At 38.8% G+C, this 24637-nt stretch overlaps 1 protein-coding gene across 18 annotated transcripts in view; it reads right to left on the reverse strand.

Moving 5' to 3' along the window:
• Positions 1-24637, reverse strand: part of TERB1 (telomere repeat binding bouquet formation protein 1) — a 45845-nt gene that overhangs the window by 11236 nt on the left and 9972 nt on the right. For 16 of the 18 annotated variants that reach the window (XR_008672703.2, XM_019012422.4, XM_063700270.1 and 13 more), the window contains 13 exons: positions 23936-24046; positions 23623-23751; positions 21525-21653; positions 19581-19641; positions 19370-19485; positions 19142-19264; positions 12097-12249; positions 10132-10263; positions 8063-8188; positions 5540-5700; positions 2925-3271; positions 1070-1134; positions 380-475 (listed from right to left, as the gene is read on the reverse strand). Coding sequence is in view for 17 of the 18 variants with exons in the window: in XM_019012422.4 (XP_018867967.2) it covers positions 380-475; positions 1070-1134; positions 2925-3271; positions 5540-5700; positions 8063-8188; positions 10132-10263; positions 12097-12249; positions 19142-19264; positions 19370-19485; positions 19581-19641; positions 21525-21653; positions 23623-23751; positions 23936-24046 (1749 nt within the window). In the remaining variant the exon portion in view is untranslated. The remainder of the gene's footprint in view (positions 1-379; positions 476-1069; positions 1135-2924; positions 3272-5539; positions 5701-8062; positions 8189-10131; positions 10264-12096; positions 12250-19141; positions 19265-19369; positions 19486-19580; positions 19642-21524; positions 21654-23622; positions 23752-23935; positions 24047-24637) is intronic. The other 2 variants (XM_055366107.2, XM_055366095.2) reach the window with 1 other exon arrangement.

A 24637-nucleotide genomic window follows, 5' to 3' on the forward strand; every position in this document is an offset into this window, starting at 1 on the left:
TTAATTACAATAAGCGTGGTGGCTCATGTCTGTAATCCCAGCACTTTGAGAGGCTGAGGCAGGCAGATCATTTGAGGTCAGGAGTTCAAGATCAGTTTGGCCAACATGGTAAAACCTGCTCTACGAAAAAATACAAAAAAAAAAAAAAAAAATTAGCCAGGTGTGGTAGTCGGCACCTGTAATCCCAGCTACTTGGGAGGCTGAGGCACAAGAATTACTTGAACCTGGGAGGTGGAGAGTGCAGTGAGCCAAGATCGCGCCACTGCACTCCAGCCTGGGTGACAGAGTAAGACTCCGTATCAAAAAAAAAAAAAAAAATTCTAGTTAATATCATAAAAGGCTTTGACTGTGAAACAACTGCAATTAAAAAAATACTTACCTGAGCACCTATACGTCAACATTTTGGAACAACTGGGAGTTGCTAGAAAACTGACTACTTCTTTATTTATTATATCTGAACATAATGTAAATGGATCTGAAAAAAATTGCAAAATGAAGGATTTTTGGATTAATGAAAAGAATCAGATATTTTCAGGATTTATTAAATATCAAGCTTTTCATAAACCTTAGCCTAGTACTATGCCTCCAGTCATGCTGGTGAATAAACAGAAAGATTCTGGATCTTAATGGAAGGCATTTACAACAGAAAGAGTCAAAGGTGTGGCTTATGCTTTAGAGGGCCAATATAGCAATGGACTTTTTTTTTTTTTTGAGATGGAGTCTCACTCTGTCGTCCAGGCTGGAGTGCAGTGGCATGATCTCGGCTCACTGCAACCTCCGCCTCCTGGGTTGAAGCAGTTCTCCTGCATCAGCCTCCAGAGTAGCTGGGATTACAGGTGCCCACCACCGCGCCTGGCTAATTTTTGTATTTTTAGTAGAGACAGGGTTTCACCATGTTGGCCAGACTGGTCTTGAACTCCTGACCTCAGCTGATCTGCCCACCTAGGCCTCCCAAAGTGCTGGGATTACAGGCGTGAGCCACCGCACCCAGTCAATGTGCATTTTTAGCTATATTGGTTACCTAAATATCTGTTTTATTAAAAAACCAAAGAAACATTTTTAATCATACCTGTTACTGGTAACTGCTGCTTTATATTTTTGGCAATGTGAACTGGGTGTTTAAAAACATGGTCACTAAAAGAAAATAGACACCAGATTACTAAAAGTAAACATACTGTTTGGTGTGTGGACCAATGTTTCTGTAAGCAGTGTTGTGATTTTCGGTGTTTGGTGGGCAAAAGCAACCTGGAATCACGATCTACCACAATCTACCAAATTCTGCCAAAGTAGGGCCTGCAAAAATTACAGCCGTGTTTCTAGAGCTAGAGTCAAACAAGACTCCAGAGGGCAATAGTATTGATGCCAGAAGAAACATGGAAGAAAAAGATTATAAAAAGAAGGAAGTAGGAGAGATGAAGGCAAAAAGGAGAGAACAAAATCAGTGGGAGCAAAAATGAACATGGGTGCAGGATGGCAAAGTGCTAACAACAATCATTTAAAGACCTAAATTTAAAAATCCTTCCTAACCCCCAAAACATTTGCATGTTTGAACCCTGTAGTCCTTGACGAATAAATACAAGTTTTGATTATACTGTCACAATGATTAACAGGCAGTACAGAAAAAGGCAAGAACTGTAGATCAGATAGCAGGCATAGCAGTAGCTTTATAGTTATAGCTATCTGTCCATGTACATATATTTGTAAGAGCTACTACATAGGAGAAAAAAAGCATTTCAAAGAGATGAAAATATGAATAAGTTGGCTGAGGTAGAAATATGGCTAACCCTAGCCGGGTGCGGTGGTTCACGCCTGTAATCCCAGCATTTTAGGAGGCTGAGGCGGGCAGATCACCTGAGGTCGGGAGTTCAAGGCCAGCCTGACCAACATGGAGAAACTCCATCTCTACTAAAAATACAAAAAATTAGCCGGACGTGGTGGCACATGCCTGTAATCCCAGCTACTCGGGAGGCTGAGGTAGGAGAATCACTTGAACCCGGGAAGTGGAGGTCGCGGTGAGCCGAGATCACGCCATTGCACTCCAGCCTGGGCAACAAGAGCGAAACTTTCTCAAAAAAAAAAAAAAAAAGGAAAAAAAGAAAAAGAAATATGGCTAACTCTATAGGAGAAAGAAGGGTATGGATGGAAAGCTTGGGATGGAGGTCAAGAAGGCTGGCCCAGGACCATATCTTACTGCTTCCCAATTCCCATACCTGAGCAATCAAGTTAAAATTAACATCAAGAATGGTCTTGAAACAGATAAAAGGGGTGGTATTGGTGTAACCCTTCTTCCTGGTACTTAGTTTACCCTTCAACCTGCCCGAAATGTAGCAGCATCCTCTTCATTTTTCCCAAGTACAGTAACCATCAGAAGAGCACAACCCAATAAAGGGTTTAAGAAAAGCTACAATCCCAGGTCTAGCCCCACAAACTAACTGCAAGGGAAAAAGACTATGTTCTAGAGACAAAGTGCAGGGAACAAACAAAAGGGCAAACCCAAATCAAATTTTCTTCACATCCTATTCCCTTTATCACATTAAATTTAAAAACAGTTTTTGCTATCCTGCTGATTATCAATGCATGCATTGTTACTTCAAGTAAAGGGTTTCTGTTTAGGTTTTATTTTCTGAGTATCCTTTCTAAAATTCAAATCTGTTACGCCACTCAATTTAAAATCCTCAATCACTCCCTATACCCTGTGAGTTAAAACCTAAAATCCACAGTATGACATTGCAGGGCCCTAGATTAACTGGCCCATACCTCCCTGTCCAAACTCCTTTCCCAACACTTCCTACTCTAGGCTCTTCCCAAGACCATGTTTCATCATGTCACTTCTACATGCCCAATATTTAACAGTGTGGCATACTGTAGTACACAATAAATGTTTGCTGAATAAATAAAAGTTACACACAATTATTAAACTATACCTTGATTGAGAAACAAAATTCTTTTCAAAAGTAGTTTCTTCATGTAAGTTTTGATTGCAGCTTGACTTGGCTTTATATAAAGTCTTATTTTGCTCACTCTCCCTGTAACAAGCATGGACTGGATTTGCGCTCTTTAACGGTGTCTTCATTTGGTCATCATTTGTACATGCTTTAGACATGACTCCATGGGACTTATAACTCTGTAACTGTCTAGAATGGCTTTTATCCTCATCTTCTGCTTTGCTACCTCGACCAATCTGGTCTGCATGGAGATGTTTCCATGTATTCTGAATACTTATGTTCATAGATGAAATATTATCCTGATAGTTTTCTCTTTGTATTTCTTCCTATAGTGTAAAAATGACAAATAATTTCAATATAATCCATTCCCTTTATAATCCAATTTATACTTCATTTAAATAATGAAGAATGAAGAAAAAGTTTATGATTGCCAATAGAACATATATGATAAAAGGCAGTTTACATTAGGAAGAAAAGGGAGTTTATTCATTAAACAATATTGGGACAATTGGGTAGCCATCTGGTGAAAAAATAAGTTGAATATCTCACAGCTTATACAAAGATAAAGTCAAAATGAACCAAATATTTAAATATAAAAAGTCATATATGTTCTAAAAGAAACCATTATATTTTAATATTCTTAAGGGGTATAAGACCTTTCCAAGTATTACCCAAAATTAAATAATAAAACAAAACTAATATACTCGACCACATAAAAAAAATTTTTTTTAATTCTTCTAGAGACCAAAAACGTTATTCTGGGCGGGGATCTCAGGAATAAAGAACCAGAAGCAAAACCAAATGACAATCAAAACACCCAGAAATAATATGTATAAAGCATATATCTTAAGCAACAGGATATACATATATATATTTTTTGAGACAGGGTCTTGCTCTGTTGCCCACACTGGAGTGCAGTGGCATGATCACAGCTCACTGCAGCCTCGACTTCCTGGGCTGAAGCAATCCTCCCACCTCACCCTCCTGAGTAGTTGGGACCACAGGCATACACCACCACACCTGGCTAATTGTGTATTTTTTTGTAGACACAGGGTTTTGCCATGTTGCCCAAGCTGAAGGATAACTTTTAAAAATAACATTTATAAAAAGCTACTATAATGAAATATGAAAAAAGATCAACGATAGCATGGAAAAGCAGGCACAGAAGATGAATAGATAGTTTATAGGAAAGGAAATATTAATAGCTCTTAAACACAAGAAAAAATGTTTCATCCCACTTAAGATAAATAAATATTAAAGCTACACCGAGATATTTTTCTTCATCTATTACACTCACAAAGATCAAAACGCTGTGGGGAAACATGTACTCTTAAACACTGCTAGTGGGAGTGTAAGTTGATACATCTTCTGTGGTGAAACAATTTGACAGTATCTTTCATAACAAAAACTATGTCTGTCTAGGTATTTGAGAGGTACTATTATTTTCTCCATTTATCAATGATGAAACTAAAGCACAAAGAGATTAAATAACTTGCCTAAACTTTCCCTAAAGTTCACAGCATCCAAGAATTTGGGTATCTGTGGAAGGTCCTGGAACCAATCCCCCATAGATACCAAGGGTTGACTGTACTTTAAATGGGTGAACTGTACGGTATGTGAATTATATCTCATTAAAGCTGTTACAGAATACACACACACACACACACACACACACACACACACACGGGTACATGTGTAGCAGGTATTTAGAGTTGTTTGCAATGGTAAAAATTTAAATATAACTTACATGTCCATCAATAAAGGACTGGTTAAATCAATTATGGCACATCTGCAATAGTGAATACTACTCAGACAATTAAAATAATAAAATCACTATTTTATACTAACTTGGACACTATGTTTTGATTTTTTAACATATATGCATATACAAAAACACAAAGCATGCATACATAGAAAAATATATTTATATAAAGAGGAAAGAAGTTATTAGATTATTACTACTTTTCTCTTTCTTGAACCCCAATTATTCAGATGTTAGATCTCTTGGCTCAATATTCCACATTTCCTGTCTTTTCAGTCATCATTTCTACTTTTTAAAAATCTTTTTTTTTTGTTTTATGTCAAAGCATGATTCTTCCAGTATTACTATGGAGTTTTCCATTTAAAACCATTTAAAACTTTAAAAAATAACTTGGGAAGAAAAAATTTTTTACCCTCCAACCTCTACTGTTAAAAAATATTGGCTGGGCATGGTGGCTCACACCTGTAATCCCAGCATTTTGGGAGGCTAAGGCAGGGAGATCACTTGAGGTCAGGCATTCAAGACCAGCCTGGCCAACATGAGGAAACCCTGTCTCTACCAAAAATACAAGGAAATTAGCCGGGTGTGGTGGCACACATCTGTAATCCCAGCTACTTGAAAGGCTGAGGCATAAGAATCACTTGAACTTGGGAGGCGGAGGTTGCAGTGAGCCGAGATCGTGCCACTGCACTCCAACCTGGGCAACAGAGCAAGACTCTGTCTCAAAAAAAAATTAACAAAAAATTTATATGTCAGTGTAGTATGGAGAAAAAAGAAAGAAATTTTAAAAATTTGAAAAAAGTTCTATATTCTTTAAAACAAAGGATCCAACCTCATTTCCTTCTCTTTCAAGCTGTTCTATTCTGTGTAGAATTTCCTTTGCTTTCCTCCAGTGCTCTTCAAGATTATTCTCCTTCACACTTATGTCCTTTAATTGCTGTGTTTCATTTTCATCAAAAGGATATTCTCCTAGACTTAGAGATAATTTCTCAGCTTTGTAGTATGGGAAAAAACAATGAATGAAAAGTTATTTAAACACTTTATATATAAGGACAACCTCACAGCCCACCCTCTCCTTTCTCTAAATTTTTCCATCCAGACTATCTTAACAGCTTAATTGGTACTGAAAAGTAAGTGGAAGATTACCTAGCAGAGGCCCAGGACTCAAACAGTCATAAATCAGACTTTACTCTTCAGAGTTACAGGAGAAAAAACATGCAAATATGTTATGCCAGACACATAAACACCCTCAGGTACATGGATACTGGTTTTAAAGTAGTTAGTTTTTTAGGCCCGGCACAGTGGCTCACACTTGTAATCCTCGCATTTTGGGATGCCGAGGCGGGAGGATCACTTGAGGTCAGGAGCTCAAGGCCAGCCTGGCCAATATGGTGAAACTCCACCTCTACTAAAAAAAAAAAAAAAAAAAAATTAGCCAGGCATTGTGGCACGCACCTGTATTCCCAGATACTCCGGAAGTTGAGGCACAAGAATCCCTCAAACCCAGGAGGCACAAGCTGCAGTGAACAGAGACTGAGCCACTGCACTCCAGCTCGGGCGACAGAGTGAGACTTCGTCTCAAAAATAAAGTTGTTTTTTTTTAAAAATACTGTTCATAAATTGATTCCTTCCTATAACCCTTTTTTTTTTTAAACATACTGTGTCTGCAGTTTTTCTTCCACAAAGATCAAAATTCTCATCATGGACACTGCCCTCTGAGCTCAAGCTACACTGGCCATCAATTCCTTAAGTGCACCAGGTTCCCTCCTATCACAGGGCCTTTGTGCCTCACTGTTGCTTATGCTTGAGACACTCACTGATAACAAATTCCTTTCTTTTCACCTAACTAACTCTAGACATTCAGTTCTCAGCTCAAGAATCACTTCCTCCCAATGCCTTTTCTGCTCCACATCTAGACCAGATTCCTTTGTTATAGGCTCTTAAAGACCTGTGGTCTATCCCTATATATTTGTTATGTCAATTTATAATAACACATAATCTCATTTTTTGAGTTACTGTCTATTTCTGTAGTTAAAACTAAGCTCTGTGAATACACAGACTGTTTTTTATCACTGTATCCCTGATGTCTAGCACTCTGCCTGGCACATAACAGAAACTCAAACTTTTTTTTTTTTTTTTGAGACAGAGTCTTGCTCTGTCACCCAGGCTGCAGTGCAGTGGCACGATCTTGGCTCACTGCAACCTCTGCCTCCCTGGTTCAAGTAATTCTTCTGCCTCAGCCTCCCGAGTAGCTGGGGCTACAGGCATGCGCCACCAGGCCTGGCTAATTTTTTTTGTATTTTTAGTACAGACAGGGTTTCACCATGTTCGCCAGGCTGGTCTTGAACTCCTGACCTCGTGATCCGCCCGCCTAGGTCTCCGAAAGTGCTGGGATTACAGGCGTGAGCCACCATGCCCAGCCCAAACATTTTTTTTTTTTTTTTTTTGGGACAGAGTCTTGCTCCATCGCCCAGGCTGGAGTGCAGTGGCGCAATCTCGGCTCACTGCAAGCTCTGCCTCCCGGGTTCGCGCCATTCTCCTGCCTCAGCCTCCCGAGTAGCTGGGACTACAGGCATCCGCCAACATGCCCGGCTAATTTTTTGTATTTTTAGTAGAGACGGGGTTTCACTGTGTTAGTCAGGATGGTCTCAATCTCCTGACCTCGTGATCCGCCTGCCTCGGCCTCCCAAAGTGTTGGGATTACAGGCGTGAGCCACCGCGCCCGGCCCCAAACATTTTTAAATAAATGAATGTACTTATGATTTAACAATAAGTCACCCTTAGTCCACAAATTTAATTCCTGCAAACTAAATTTGTGCACACGGCATAAAATAGTGAATTATCTATACTGCTGCTCTCTTCCACATGGGTTTGTATATGCTGAATATACCCTAGTTGTCATGTCCAAATTTTATACTCTGATTTTTTTTTTTTTTTTGAGACAGGGTCTCACTCTATGACCCAGGCTGGAGGGCCAGTGGTGCAAACACAGCTCACTGCAGCCTCGACCTGAGCAACTCCTGAGCTCAGATGATCCTTCTACCTCAGCTTCCCAAGTAGCTGGCAGGCGTGTGCCACCATGCCCAGATAATTTTTTCTATATATATATATTTTTATAGAGACAGAGTTTCTCCATGTTGCCCAGGCTGGTCTTGAATTCCTGGACTCAAGCGATCTGACTGCCTTGGCCTCCCAAAGTGCTGGGATTACAGGCATGAGCCACTGTGCAGGGCCTAGTCTGCTTTTCAAATGTAAGAAGAATCTGAGAGCTATAAGGCCTTGGCTCATGAAAGCAGAAATAAATTCTCCTTTATGAACTTTGGTTGGTATGTTCTTAAAGTAATAGTACACTTACTAATTTTTTTGCAGTTGTGAAGCACAAATGTGGCAGCTTTGTTCAGTTCCTCATTCTGCGATTCAGTTAAGGCTTGAATCATGAGTGGAAGCCCATTGTTTTTAAAAAGGTCATACTGATTTTCCTCTGGAAAACATAAAGAGGACAATGATTTTATCATAAACTATCTATATGAGGTCATAATTCTTCCTTGTGATAATTATGAACATAGTTCAAAATTTTAAAAATAGGCCAGGAACGGTGGCTCACTCTTGTAATCCCAGCACTTTGGGAGGCTGAGATGGGTGGATCACTTGAGGTCAGGAGTTCAAGACCAGCCTAGCCAACATGGTGAAACCCAGTCTCTACAAAAAATACAAAAATTAGCCAGGCATGGTGGCAGGCACTTGTAATCCCAACTTCTCAGGAAATTGAGGCACAATAACTGCTTGAACCTGGGAGGTGGAGGCTGCAGTGAGCCGAGGTCGCACCATTGCACTCCAGTTTGGGCAACAGAGTGACTTTGTCTCAAAAAACAAAAACAAAAACAAAAACAAAACAAAACAACAACAACAAATGTTTAAAATAGAGAAACACATAGTTTCAAAAGGTTTTTTTTTTTGAGAGGGAATCTCGCTCTGTCACCCTGACTGGAGTGCAGTGGCACAATCTTGGCTCACTGCAGTCTCCGCCTCCCGGGTTCAAGCAATTCTCTTGCCTCAGCCTCCCGAGTAGCTGGGACTACAGGCACACACCACCATGCCCAGCTATTTTTTTGTATTTTTAGTAGAGACAGGGTTTCAACATGCTCGCCAAGCTGGTCTTGAACTCCTGACCTCGTGATCTGCCCACCTCAGCCTCTCAAAGTGCTGGAATTACAGGTGTGAGCCACCATGTCCAAAAGGATTTTTAATATAGAAAATAATTCACTTAAGGCCGGGCTCGGTGGCTCACACCTGTAGTCCCAGCACTTTGGGAGGCAGAGGCAGGTGGATCACCTGAGGTTGGGAGTTCGAGACCAGCCTGACCAACAAGGAGAAACCCCGTCTCTACTAAAAATGCAAAATTAGCCGGCCATGGTGGCGCATGCCTGTAATCCCAGCTACTCGGGAGGCTGAGACAGGAGAATTGCTTGAACCTGGGAGGCGGAGGTTGCAGTGAGCCAAAATTGCACCACTGCACTCCAGCCTGGGCAACAAGAGCAAAACTCCGTCTCAAAAAAAAAAAAAAAAAAGAAAGAAAAAGAAAATAATTCACTTACACAAAATACCTATCTCATAAGTGATCTCAGAAATGCAGCCACAGAGTAGTATCATAACTCATAAGAGTCAACAAACTCACTTGGTTTGAAAAAGGGTATAATCAATCCTAAATTACACAGAGGTTAAGGGAAAGAATAGATAAATAAACTAATGGAGGGAGTAGAAAGTAAGGGAAGGAAGAAAGAGTGGAAGAAGCAAGAGAGAGCAAAGGGAGGAGAGTGGAAAAGTGAGAGTGGAAAGAGCAGAGAGAGATTAGAAGAGAGAGGGGTAGAGAGGAAAGTGGAGAGAATTGGTAAGAAGGAGTAGATTGAACAGAGGGAGAATGGGAGGAAAGTAGAGAGGAGGAGGAAAATAAAAGGGGGAGAAGAAAGAGAAAAGAGAGAGGAGACAGTAATAGGTAGAAAAAGAAAGAATCTTTGAAAGTTTTAACAAGGAGAACAGAATCAGATTTGCGCAGCAATGTGCAGAGTGGGCTGAAAAATGAAGATAGAAGGGAAGGAGCTTTCTCTCTGTGCTGCAGTGAGAAAACCACTGCAATAATATTGGTGAAAGATGTTGTGGGTTTGAGGGCCTGCTTTGGAAGGGCAGCATTGGAACTGGACAGAAAGGGATCAAGAGGGGTAAACAGAAGTAGAACTACAGGTCTTAATGACTGACTTAATACAATGAGTGAAGGAGAATTAGGAGCTGAAATGACTAGTTTGAGGTCTGAATGACTAGGAGAAAAGCAATACTTTTAAGACCTTCACATAACTGGAAGAAAAAAAAACAGAAGTATATTTCCGCTCTACTATTTTAACAACCACACTCAATAAATCCAATACTTACCACAATCCTCTGTGCAATGACCAAGAGTAAGCATGATGCTAAATTTTTCTCCTGAATCCAGACTTTCATGAAGCAGTAATGCCAGAAGTTTTGAAACAATGTGGTACTTGGAGAGTACTATCCCAAAAGTAGCTATTAGTATAAAATAGGAAAAAAAGATAGTACAAATTTAAAACTTATAAATGTATATATACTATGTATTTTTCAGAGCTTATTCAGGCAGAATGTTATATATCTATATAACATTAAATATACACATATCATAACATCTAATATGTGTATGTGTGAATATAAATAAAATATAAATTCATTGTAATAAGATGGTGGCCTATTACTATAACCCTCATTACTCTTTCTTCCCATACTAAAGACATATTACTAAAGCAAATTTTTTGAAGAATTTTTTTCTTAACTGTTCTGCAGAATGCTGTGAAGATGAAGTAACACTAACTTCCTAAAAGCTGAGTATGCTTACTCTCCCCTTACATACCTCTTCTTATCTAGATTGGATAGTAAAGACTTTTCTACATAATCAGTTCCTGCTGTCATTTAAAATACACTATTAACTGACCACAGTTCTACTGACTTACTGATGCAATGAAGCATATGCAAAGCTATGCTGAGATGTGACAAAAGTAAAAAAGACCACCATTTTAAGCTATACTTCTCCAAATGTGGCTTTTAACAGAGTTCACCCAGAGTCTAACAATACTAATATCAACAAAAAAGTTGTGAATTCCTGAAGGGACTACATCTTAATCATTTTTGTACTTGTAAAGCTCCGCACATAGCAGGTCCTCAATAACCACTTTTTAAAAAACCATCTCGGCCGGGCGCGGTGGCTCACGCCTGTAATCCCAGCACTTTGGGAGGCCGAGGCGGGCGGATCACGAGGTCAGGAGATCGAGACCATCCTGGCTAACACGGTGAAACCCCGTCTCTACTAAAAATACAAAAAATTAGCCGGGCGTGGTAGTGGGCGCCTGTAGTCCCAGCTACTCGGGAGGCTGAGGCAGGAGAATGGCATGAACCCGGGAGGTGGAGCTTGCAGTGAGCCGAGATCGCGCCACTGCACTCCAGCCTGGGCGACAAAGCAAGACTCCGTCTCAAAAAAAAAAAAAAAAACCATCTATTTTTTGCTCCCTAGTTGTTTGTGAATAATAATAGAGTTTCTTACTCTTCAGTGTTTGCACATGTGAGAAGCAGCAGCCATGAGTTCAAGTCTGGTTCTGCCACTCACTAGTAATGCTGTGTTGGGTAAATCTGACCTCATACTTAGCAGAAAGAGATGTATTCTTTACATAAATTGGGTTTTCCATTCTTAATCTCAAAAATATCCCTTGGTTTCTCATCTGAAAATTTTAAATTTTTTTTTTTTTTTGAGAGATGGAGTCTCGATATGTTGACCAAGCTGGTCTCAAACTCCTGGCCTCAAGCAATCCTCCCATCTTGGCCTTCCAAAGTGCTGGGATTACAGGTGTGAGCCACCACACACAGCCTGAAATTTTTAATTTAATGCTGCCTTTTTTTCCAGACGGAGTTTTGTACTTGTCACCCAGGCTGGAGTGCAGTGGCGTGATCTCAGCTCCCTCACTGCAACCTCCACCTCCCAGGTTCAAGCGATTCTCTTGTCTTGGCCTCCTGAGTAGCTGGAATTACAGGCACCCGTCACTATGTTTGGCTAATTTTTGTATTTTTAGTAGATATTAGGTTTCACCATGTTGGCCAGGCTGGTCTTGAACTCCTGACCTCAGGTGATCTGCCCACCTTGGCCTCCCAAAGTGCTGGGATTACAGGCATGAGCTACTGCGTCCAGCCATGTTGGATACTTTCTAATACTTCCTTCCACCTGTGAGAAACTGTTAGTCTAAACCATGTTACTATTCAATCTACTATTTCAACACTCTTCATGCTATATTCAAACAAAATTCAATTTCAAAAAAACTAGTAAGCACTGTCACTCACGATTATCAGCAATGCATGCATCCACAGTCTTTGTCACAACCACTGCAAGTTTAGCACTGGAAAGAGTCTCATGTGAATCAGATTCCAGTTGCATGAGAACTTGAGACAATACATCCAGTCCACCCACAGACACGAAGTATTTCTGAACATATGCTTAAAGAATAAAGTAGCAAAACTATTAATATTTCAAACAAGACAGCTGAATGGTTTTATTCAATAAATCTGCATTAAATATAACATTGACCTTTTCAAATACTTTCTAAAAATCCCAAAATTAAAGAACTAAAAATCCAATCTTTACCTGTGCATATAAATAATCATAAAATAGATTACTTATTTATGTATCTTACTTTGACACAGTAAAACTACAGTATTTCTTGTGTACTAGAAATCTTTTTTGTTTCATTTAGTAAGAACTGCTCTATTTTGTAAGAATGGCATTATTAAGCTGTCCTTTAGGCCGAGCATGGTGGCTCATGCCTGTAATCCCAGCACTTTGGGAGGCCGAGATAGGCAGATTGCTTTGAGTCAGGAGTTCAAGACCAGCCTGGCCAACATGCTGAAACCCCATCTCTACTAAAAATAAAAATAATAAGCTGGGTGTGGTGGTGCATGCCTATAATCTCAGTTACTCAGGTGGCTGAGGCAGGAGGACCACTTGAACCTGGGAGGCGGAGGTTGCAATGAGCTGAGCTCACACTACTGTACTCCAGCCTGGGTGAGAGAGTAAGACTCTGTCTCAAAAAACAAACAAACAAAAACAAAACAAAAAAACAAAAAAAAAAACCTAACCCTCAACATTATTAAACAAGTCTTTCGATAGAGTTATAAAGAATATATTCATTCATTTATCTTGGTAATTAGCAAGCTGCCTATTTTCTGCAATCCAACATAACTAATTCCTCAGATTGACTCTTCAAGATGCAAAGTAATTTAACCGTTCTAAAAGAGCATACATCTCATCCATCATATTTACACCTAATTCTTTTACTTCTTGGAGCATAAAATTATAACAGATCCCCGAGAGTCGTAACTATTCCAAGCAAAGATTCAATGACTGGTATCTATTTTTTTAAGTCTGAAGTCTTTTGTTCCCTAGTTGAAAATAATTCTGGGCCAGGCACCGTGGCTCATGCCTTTAATGACTACAGGCGTGCACCACCATGCCCAGCTAGAAATTTTTGTATTTTTGGTAGAGACAGGGTTTGACCATGTTCCCCAGGCTGGTCTCAAACTCCTGAACTAAAGCAACCTGCCTGCCTCGGCCTCCCAAAGTGTTGGGATTACAGGCGTGAGCCATGGTGCCCAGCCCAGAAACATTATTTAAGGGCAGGCAAACATTTTCAATATTATGGTGGCTCCAAAATAGACTTCTTTCCTAGAAAGTATTTTCATTTTTTAAAAATCTTCAAAAAAGAGGCTGGGTGTGGTAGTAGCTCATGTCTGTAATCCTAGCATTTTTGAGAGGCTGAGGCAGGAGGATTGCTTGAATTCAGAAGTTCAATATCAGCCTGGGCAACATAGTGAGACCCCATCTCTACAAAATAAAAAAAAAAAATTGAAAATTAGCCAGGCTCAGTGGTGTGTGCCTGTAGTCCCAGCACCTCAGGAGGCTAAGGCAGGGGGATCGCTTAGGCCCAGAAGTTTGAGGCTGCAGTGACCCATGATTGTGCCACTGTACTCTAGCTGGGGTAACAGAGTGAGTGAGACTCTAGCTCAAAAAAAAAAAAAAAAAGCACTTGTTAATGCATTGATGAAAATGGCAGTGTGTTACCACAGATTCTTAGTTATAGCCTAAGTGACTAAAACTCAGGCATATAAGCAGAAGAACATCCTAGACCACATTTATTGTACACTGAATATTTCAGATTTCCTCTGATCTGTAGTTTACTGAGAGTAATGACGTCCTATAACTATCACTCATTAAAGTTGGCTTTCAGAGATAAAGGGACTGTCAGGGTATCATGGAAATAGATTCCAATTTTTTTTTAATTCTAGAGATATATCCTTTGCATGTGACATATGAGTATTTGTTTCAAACACTTGAATATAGATATACATCAGCAATGTGTGAAAGTTCTAGTTGTTCCACATCCTTGCCAATATTTAACATGACCACTTTTTATTTTTAACATGCTAGTGGGTGTGTAGTAGTATCTCCATGGGATTTTAATTTGGATTTCTCTGATAACTAATTATTTCTTGAGCATTTTTTTCCTGAGACAAAGTCTTGTTCTGGCTCTGTCACCCAGGCTGGAGTGCAGTAGCGTGATCGTGGCTTACTGTAAGTTTGAACTCCTGGACTCAAGTGATTCTCTTGCCTCAGTTTCCTGAGTAACTAGGACTAAAACAGGTGCATGCCACCATATTTGGCTAATTTTTAGAATTTTCTTGTAGAGACAAGGTCTCACTACATTGCCCAGTCTGGTCTCGAACTCCTGGACTCAATTGATTCTCTTGCCTCAGTTTCCTGAGTAACTAGGACTAAAACAGGTGCATGCCACCATATTTGGCTAATTTTTAGAATTTTCTTGTAGAGACAAGGTCTCACTACGTTGCCCAGTCTGGTCTCAAACTCCTGGGCTCAAGCGATCCTCCCTCCTTGGCCTTCCAAAGCACTGGGATTACAGGCATAAGCCACCATGCCCAGCCAATCTTAAACATCTTTTCAAGTGCTTATTTAATATTCATATCTTCTTTGGCGAAGTATCTGTTCAAATCTTTTGCCCATTTTTTTAATCATCAGGTTGCTTTTGTCTTCTTACTGATTTATAAGAGCTGTTTACAAGTTTCTGGGTACAAATTCTTTTTTTTTTTTGAGACAGAGTCTCTCTCTGTCGCCCAGGCTGGAGTGCAGTGGCGCAATCTTGGCTCACTGCAAGCTTCACCTCCTGGGTTCATGCCATTCTCCTGCCTCAGCCTCTTGAGTAGCTGGGACTACAGGCGCCCACCACCACGCCCGGCTAATTTTTTTGTATTTTTAGTAGAGACGGGGTTTCACCGTGTTAGCCAGGATAGTCTCAGTCTCCTGACCTCGTGATCCGCCTGTCTCGGCCTCCCAAAGTGCTGGCATTACAGGGGTGAGCCACCGTGCTGGGCCCAAATTCTTAATCAGATAAATGTTTCTTAAATATTTTCTCTCAGTCTAGCTTACCTTTCATCCTCATAGCAAGCTCTTCCGCAGAGCAAAATTATTTCAATGAAGTCCAATTTATCATTTTTTCTTTAAGTTATTTATGCTTTTTGTGTCCTTAGAAACCTTTGCCTACCCCCAAGGTGTGAGAATCTTCTGCTTTTGTCAACGTTTTATATTTTTCACTCTTATATTTATTTAAGTCTATGAACCATTTCAAGTTAGTTTTTGTATACTGTATAAGGGTTTGGATTCACATTTTGCATATAGATACCCACTTTTTCTAAAATTATTTGTTGAAAATATCTTTTCCTCCACAGAATTGCAATGGCATCTTTGTAGACAATCAACAACAATATATGTATGAGTCTATTTCTGGGCTCTCACTTTTGTTTCCTTAATCTGTAAGTCTACGAGGCCAGGTGCGGTGGCTCCTGCCTGTAATCCCAGCACTTTGGGAGGCCAAGGCGGGAGGATCACTTGAGATTAGGAGTTCAAGACCAGCCTGGCCAACATGGTGAAACCCCATCTCTACTAAAAATACAAAAATTAGCCAGGCTTGGTGGCAGGCACCCGTAATCCCAGCTACTCAGGAGGCTGAGACAGGAGAATCACTTGAACCTGGGAGGTGGAGGTTGTAGTGAGTCGAGACTGTACCATGCACGCCAGCCTGGGCAACTAGAGTGAAATTCTGTCTCAAAAAAAAAAAAAAAAAAAAGAATCTGTAAGTCTATACCTACACCAATGCCACGCTTTCTTGATTTCTGTATAAGTATTAAAATCAGGCAACATAGTCCTACGGTTTTATCCTTTTTTCCCCAAAAGTTTCAATTATCCTAGGCCCTTTGCATTCCATGTAAGTTTTAGAAGCAGCTTGTTAATTTCTAGAGAAAAATCTGCTGGGATTTTGCTTGGGAATTCCGTGAATCTAGAGATGAATTTGAAAGTGACGTTCTTACAGTGTTGAGTCTTACAATCCAGAGTATTATATATCTTTTTTATTTTTGTTACTGTGTGTGTGGCTGGGGCGTGTGTTACAGGATCTCCCTGTTGCCCAGGCTGGAGTGCCATAGCACAATCATAACTCGCTGCAGCCTTGACCTCCCAGACTCAAGCAATCCTCCCAAGTAGCTCAGACTACAGGTGTGAACCACTACACCTGGCTAGTTTTTAAATTTTTCTGTAGATACAGGGTCTTTCTATGTTGCCCAGGCTGGTCTTGAACTCCTAGATTCAAGTGGTCCTCCTGCCTCAGCCTCCCAAAGTGCTGGGATTATAGGCATAAGGCACTACACCTAGTCTCTTGTCTTTTTTCCAGTCTCAACGGGAAAACATTAAGTCTTTCACCGTTAAGTGTGTTACTTGTAGTATTTTGTAGAGGTCCTTTATCACATTAAGGAAGTTTCCTTCTGTTCCTAGTTTACCATGAGTTTACAGATGTAGGTTGAATTATGTCAAATGCTTTTCCTGCATCTATTGAAATTATCATATTGTTCTTCTTTTCTAGACTGTTAATATGATGAATTTTCTAATGTTAAACCAGTCTTGCATTCCTGGGATACACGCCACTTGGTCATAACATATTATCTTTTCTATATATTGCTAAATTAGATTTGTTAATATTTTGTTAAGGATTTTTACATCTATGTTCATAGAGCTATTAGCCAACAGTTTCTCGTAATGTTGTTTCTGGGTTCTGATATCGGTGTAATGCTGGCCTTATATGTTGGGAAGTGTTTCTCTCACTTCTATTTCCTGGAATAATGTATGTGAAGTTATTTGTTTGTTTCCTGAAATGTTTAGCAGAATTCGCCAATGTAACCATTAAGGCCTGGAATTTCCTAAGCTAAGGTTTTGTTTTGCGTTTTGTTGTTGTTGTTGTTGTTTTTTAGAGGTGGGTTCTTGCTATGTTGCCCAGGCTGCAGTGGCTATTCTCAGATATGATAATAGCACACTATACCCTTGAACTTCTAGGCTCAAGTGATCCTCCCACCTTAGTCTCCCAATAGCTGGGACTACAGGCATGCGCCACCATGCCCAGCTTGTGTTAAGGTTTTAAACTACAAATTTGACTTCTTTAACAGATATAGGAATATTCAGGTTACTATTTCTTCTTGGGTGAGCTTTGTTTGGTAGTTTGTATCTTTCAAAGAATCTGTCCAACTCATCTAAGTTGTTAAATGTCATGACATAAAGCTGTTTCTACTATTCTTTTATTACTCTTTTAATATCTGTTAAGATCTATAGTGATGTCACCTTTCATTCCTGGCACAGGTAATCTGAGCTTTCTCTCATTACTTTGTGATCAGTCTGGCTAGAGGATCACTTTTATTGATTTTTTCAAAGAATTAGCTCATGTTTCAATTATTTTTCTCTATTTCACGATTTCTAATCTTCTCTTCATTATTTCCTTTGTTATGCTTATTTTAACTTACTTGGTTTGCTAATTTCTTAGGTAGAAGCTAATATGGTTTTTTTGGTTTTTCTTTTTTTGTTTTTTTTTTTTGAGACAGAGTCTGTCTCTGTTGCTCAAGCTGGAGTGCAGTGGTACAATCTTGGCTCACTGCAACCCCTGACTCCCAGGTTCAAGTGATTCTCCTGCCTCAGCCACCCGAGTAGCCGGGATTACATGTGCACACCACCACACCAGGCTAATTTTTTTGTATTTTTAGTAGAGACAAGGTTTCGTCACGTTGGCCAGGCTGGTCTGGAACTCCTGACCTCAAGTGATCCTCCATCTCGGACTCCCAAAGTGCTGGGATTACAGGTGTGAGCTACCACACCCAGCCAGAAGCTAGTATAATTGACTTGAGACCTTTCTTCTTTTCTTATACAAGCCTTAATACTATAAATTTCCCTCTAAACACTGTTTTGCAGCATCCCACAGATTTCTTTTAATTTTTAATTTTTTTTTTTTTTTGAGATGGAGTCTCATTCTGTCACCCAGGCTGGAGTGCAGTGGTGTGATCTCAGCCTCTGCAGGTTCAAGAGATTCTCCTGCCTCCACCTCCTGAGTAGCTAGGATTACAGGTGCCCGGCTAATTTTTGTATTTTCAGTAGAGACAAGGTTTCACATGTTGGTCAGGCTGGTCTCAAACTCCTGACCTCAAGCGATCCACCCGCCTCAGCCTCCCAAAGTGCTGGGATTACAGGTGTGACCCACTGCGTCTGGCTTTTTTTTTTTTTTTTGAGACAGTCTCATTCTGTTGCCCAGGATGGAGTGCAATGGTGTGATCTTGGCTCACTGCAACTTCCGTCTCCTGGGCTCACGCGATTCTCCTGCCTCAGCCTCCCAAGTAGCTCGGATTATAGGTGTCTGCCACCATGCCCAGCTAATTTCTGTATTTTTAGTAGAGATGGGGTTTTACCATGTTGGTCAGGGTGGTCTTGAACTCCTGACCTCAAGTGATCCGCCTGCCTCAGTCTTCCAAAGTGCTGGGATTATAGGCGTGAGCCACCATGCCTGGCCTAATGTTGTATTTTCATTATCATTCAGTTAGAAACATTTTATAATTTTCCTTATGATTTATGCATTGACTCACAGATTTTAGTACTAAGTTGTTTAATTACCAGATATTTGGGGCTTTTCTAGATGTTTTGTTTTTATTCATTTCTAATTTAATTACCTTGCGATCAGAGAACACACTCTATGGGTTTTTAGTCTTGCTATCTGGTTTCTCCGTTTTATGAGAGTATCTGGGGAGATTAAAAAAATGATGCTGCTACCACCGTCTTCCCAATATCCTTCTAAAAATATCTACTTTTAAGATTTTCTTATCTTTAAGAGTCTAAATACATCCAAAATAACCCAAATTACAAGAATTCAATTGATTCAATAATAAATTCAATAGTTTTTATTACGCTTTGAAATATGTTTCTTCAACTATGACCTAGAAAATAACGAACACTTACTGTTATTTGCAAGAGTGAGTCCAATAAATGAGCAAATAGGGCGAATTATCTCAGGTGTCATGCAATTTTTTAGCCATTCATTAGCATGTGGAAAAAGGGAACAGCAAAACATTTGATTCTCATCTGAAAGAAGACAAAGTCAATCATGATTTAATATGACAATTAGAAAATATCACTTTTCATTTGTTTTTATCTTTATTTTTATATTTAAACATGACAGATAATTACCATTTTGAGGATTGTTGACACAGACACACAGAGTACTACACACTGAAGACCACAACTGATAACTCTGGAAAACATTTTTATCTGACAAATCCAACTCATGTTTTGAAATAACTGTCCTATTAGGTTAAAAAGAAAAGAAAGTAAATTAATACAAATGTGTTAAGGTCCTAAGTAATGAATAATTAACAAAAAGAAATTTGTATTTGTTTACCTGAATAACCGTGACAGAACTGTAATACAACCTGTTTCTCTCACGAGTGTTTGTCCGGTCCCTTAAAAAAATAGCCATATAAAAATATGAGTTTTATTTACAAATAGTCTTGCAGAAATTAAGAACAGTTAAGTTTTATTTTAATAAATAACTTTTAAACAACTTTAAAGTATTACAAAGTATAACATAGAATTACGGTGGATAAAAATCTGTAATCAAGATTATTATGAAAAATATGTCACTACTGCTTAGAGACTAATTGCATTCAAATTTCCTCTAAAAATTACAAAACTCTTACTTTGCATCATGGTTCTGTGTTGCAGTATCAAGATAAGTTCCAAAATGGAAAAATAAATAAATTCAACCTTTTCTAGTTTTTCCAAAATAAAATCTAGAAACATTTTTTTTAAGTGCACGCCTGGCAAGAAGGCGCCTCCTCAGGCCTCTCTGACAAGAGGCTTAGCTGAATTACCTGAGCCTGCTCAGACTACCATTGTGCCTGGGTCTGTGACCCTCCCCATGGAAACAATAATAGCAGAGGACTAGAGGGGTGAGACACCAGCCACTGCTAGCAGAAGAAGGTGAGGCTTGACTCCTCCCCTTCAAAGGATACAACCTGATGCCTCGCTTCCCTGAGGCTGCCCTACCCCCACCCAACACCCCGGGGGTTTGGGCCTTGAGCCCTACAACCACCCAGACTTCCCCCTCTATTGATGCCCACATTTCCCCTCTAGCAGGAAGGGTGGCATGAGAGAGTCTGCTGTTACTGAATATGGTCGTTGTGCTGGGACCTGGGTGACATGGGGAAGGGGTTACACAGCCTTGGCCTCCCCAAGTGCTGGGGTTACAGATGTGACCTGCTGTGCCTACCTAGAAGCATTTCCTTTTTTTGAGGCAGAGTCTTGCTCTGTCACTCAGGCTGGAGTACAGTGGCTTGATCACAGCTCATTGCAGCCTCAACCTCCAGAGCTCACTCAATTCTCCCACCTCAGCCTCCCAAGTAGCTGCTAATACAGGTGTGTGCCACCACACCCAGTTAATTTTTCTTTTTCTTTCTTTTTTTTTTTTTTTTTTTTATTTCTTTGTAGAGAGACAAGGTCTCAGTATGTTACCTAGGCTGGTTTCAAACTCCTGGGCTTAAGGGATCCTCCCACCTTGGCCTCCCAAAATGCTGGGATTACAGGGATGATCCACCACCCCGGCCTAGAAACATTTTAAATGCTTACAGAATTTCTAACAGTTTGAAGAATTAAAATTTTAAAGAGTTAAAAAATAACTGAGCAGTAAGTATATGGGAACATTCTATATTATCTTTGCCACTTTTCTGTAAATCTAAAATTATTCCAAAATAAAAACCATTGCTGGCTTACACCATAAACACTGTAACTAAATGGTCAATTCAGCAGAAAATCAAATAAACTAATTCATTAAATGCCTCTCTTTTTCTCTTTAAACCTGTTACCTTTCAACGCTAAGTACTATAAATTACTTTATTTCTTAAAATTAATAAGTATTGAATGATTAAATACATGCTAATAACCCACTTTTCTTTAAACTAGTATTCCTCAGAGGTGAGGTTAAAAAAAGACACTGGGCCGGGAGCAGTGGCTCACGCCTGTAATCCCAGCACTATTTGAGACCAGCCTGGCCAACATGGTGAAACCCCTGTCTCTACTAAAAATCCAAAAATTAGTTGGGCATGATAGCATGTGCCTGTAATCCCAGCTACTCAGTAGGCTGAGGCAGGAGAATCACTTGAACCAGGTGGCAGAGGTTGCAGTAAGCCGAGATCATGCCACTGCACTCCACCTTGGGTGCCAGAGCGAGACTCTGTCTCCAAAAACACACAAAAAAAAACTGATATAAGAACTCAAATAAAAAATTAATAATGGCTGTTCAAATTGATTAAAGTGTTTTCAAATAGTCATAAGAGAATGTACTTACTATTATTTGAAACCAGAACCAAAATAACATAAACAGACATTCTTTTCAAATTTATGTTTGAATCATTAGATAAGAACCAAGTTAAGTCTTCAAACAACTCTGAAGTACACAAAGTCTGCTGACAGTAAACTGAAATATAAAATATAATTTTAATTTCAATGCATTGTCACAAACATGCTTTAAAATATGCTGAACAAAATAAAAAAATTGCCTAACTGGCGATGGTTCTTAACCAAATCTCATTTAATTGATATTTATTAGTCATACAACAAAATTTCTGACAAACTGATATGTGCTTACTCAATTAGCAAAGAAGCAGAATATTAATCAAAAGTACTTAATCTAGGCTCCAAAACACACACTGAAATCCCCTAGAATTTACAATAAAAAACTTACCTGAATAAAAAATTAAATAAAATTTAGCAAAAAAAAAACACTTTAAAGGATGAGTAACAAAACATAGCAAGAAAAACAATTCAAGAAAATTCAGAAACCTACTTTAGAAAACAGAGGGACAAACGATATTTGTGCTATGTTCTGAGACTTTCCTAGAAATAAAAATCTTTTCAAAAATCATACTACCTGATAGTTTTTGTGTGTGTGTGATAACGCAACAAGCAGAATTTTACAAAAATAATACAGACATAAAGATACAATCAACATTTCATCCAGTTCCTAGAACCAGCCATTAGACCCTATCTCAAAGGCAAGGACTAAGCCAGGCACAGAAAGACAAACATCATGTTCTCACTTATTTGTGGGATCTAGAAATCAAAACAATTGAACTCATGGAGATAGATGATTACCAGAGGCTGGGAAGGGTAGTGGGAAGTGATGGGTAATGGTACTAAAAAAAAAAAAAAAAAAAAAAAAAAAAAATAGAAAGAATGACTAAGACTTACTATTTGATAGCATAATAAAATCACCATAATCAATAATAATTTAATTGTACACTTTAAAATAACTAAAGAGTATAATTGGATTGTTTGTGTAACATAATGAATAAATGCTTCAGTGGATGGAAACTCCATTCTCCATGACGTGATTATGTACTGCATGTCTGTATCAAAACATCTCACATACCCTATAAATATATACATCTATTATATAGCCACAAAAATTAAAAATAAATTAAAAAAAAATTCAGGGACTATATCTTACTTATCCCTGTATCCCCAATGCCTTGCACAAAGATTGGCTCCTAAAAGGTGATTTTTTTTTTTTTTTTTTGAGACAGGGTCTTACTCTGTGGTCTGTCACCCAGGTTAGAGTGCAGTGGCATAATCTTGGATCACTGCCACCTCCACCTCCCAGGCTCAAGCAATCTCCCACCTCGGCCTCCCAAGTAGCTGGGACCACAGGTGCACACTACCATGTCTGGCTGATTATTTGTATTTTTGGTAGAGATGGGGTATCACCATGTTGTCCAGGCTGGTCTCAAACTCCTGAGGTCAAGTGATCCACCTGCCTCAGCCTCCCAAAGTGCTGGGATTATAGGCGTGAGCCACCATGCCTGGCTGATGAAGAAATATTTAATAAATAAAAATATAAGAATATAAAGTTGGTCTGACAAAACAATGGTTTATATTCAACCTCATTTTAGATACACTGCAGAAAAGTATTCTTGCCAATGTGAATTTCTATACCCAAAGCATATTTACCCACACATGACATGGTTGTGGGTTATCTTCATCCTTTGATCTGGAAAGAAGATGAAAGAGAAAGGAAAAGACAGGGAAAAGGGAAGGGAAGGAAAAAGGGAAGGGAAGGAAAAAGGGGAGGGGGGCAAAGGAGAAAGGGGAGAGGAGGGGAGGAGAAGGGAAAGGAGGGAGGGGAAGGGAAGAGAAAAGAAAGGAAGAGAAAGAGAGAGAAAGAAGAAAGGAAAGGCAAGGAAAGGAATGGAAAGGAAAGGAAACGAAAGGAAAGGAAAGGAAGGAAAGAGAGAAAGAGAGAAAGGGAGGGGGGAAGGAGGCTAGATAAAATTATTCAAACATGTAAAAAAAAAGGAAAGGAAATTAACTATAAAATTAGTTTTGAGTATACTGTTAAAATATAACACAATGCTTAAAGTATAATGAAATAAAGTTTTATATTTTACCATTTTTCTCTGCAATAGCTCCTAATGTATATAAGGCTGCTTCTTTTACCATGCTATGTTCACTTGACTTTGCAAGATTTTTTACAAACATCAAACCACCAATTTCCCGAAAATAAACACTTGCATTACCTGTAGGATGTGCAGAAAAAAACAAAATAGAAATGATATTTATTTTCAGGGATAAAATAAATCACATGAAGACGTAACATGATATGTAGAATAACTGAATGGAAGATAAAGAACTATGCTTATTTGATATATCAGAGTACTAAAGAACTAGAATCATAGATAAAAATTCACTATTATATCTTACTGTTTTGTTGACAAATTGAATGAATAGTGACCAAAGCTTCCTTTTGTGAAAAAGCATTGTCCATTTGATACTTTAGACACTCCAATAATAAGTTCAGGTCAGTCTTCATTTCTAAAGAACAAAAATGTCATTATTTTAAACCAAAAGGTTTATTTCATAAACTAACCATTCAAATTTCACTTATTAAATACATATCTTTGGAATGGTCAACTTTTAAAGTAATAGGCAGGTATTACTTTTATAATCCAACAACCATGTATTTTTTTTAAAAATGTTCTTTAAATAAAAGAACTTAAAATTAACATCTTATAGTTCTTTGAGTTTCCCTTTTTATAAATATAGGAATAGAAAGTCTAAATATTATTCTCTTTAAGTAAAGCCACACTGGTTTAAATATCTGTCATTTAGAAAAAAAAAGTGGATAAAAATGAAAATAACAACATATGAGAATTTGTGGGATGCTACAAAAACAGTATTTAAGATGAAAGGTCTCAGATCAATGACATCAGCTCCCACCTTAGGAAATTAGAAAAAGAACAAATTAAACCCAATATAGGTACAAGAAAGGAAATTATAAAGATCTAAGCTGAAACCAGTGAAACAGAAAACAAATACAGAGGAAGTTCTTTGAGAATCAACAAAACTGATAAACTTCTAGCCAGATGAATTAGGGAAAAAGGAGTAAAGACACAAATTACCAAT

Source organism: Gorilla gorilla, chromosome 18 (genome assembly GCF_029281585.2).
Source record: "Gorilla gorilla gorilla isolate KB3781 chromosome 18, NHGRI_mGorGor1-v2.1_pri, whole genome shotgun sequence".
In the NCBI taxonomy this organism is placed as follows: Eukaryota; Metazoa; Chordata; class Mammalia; order Primates; family Hominidae; genus Gorilla; species Gorilla gorilla.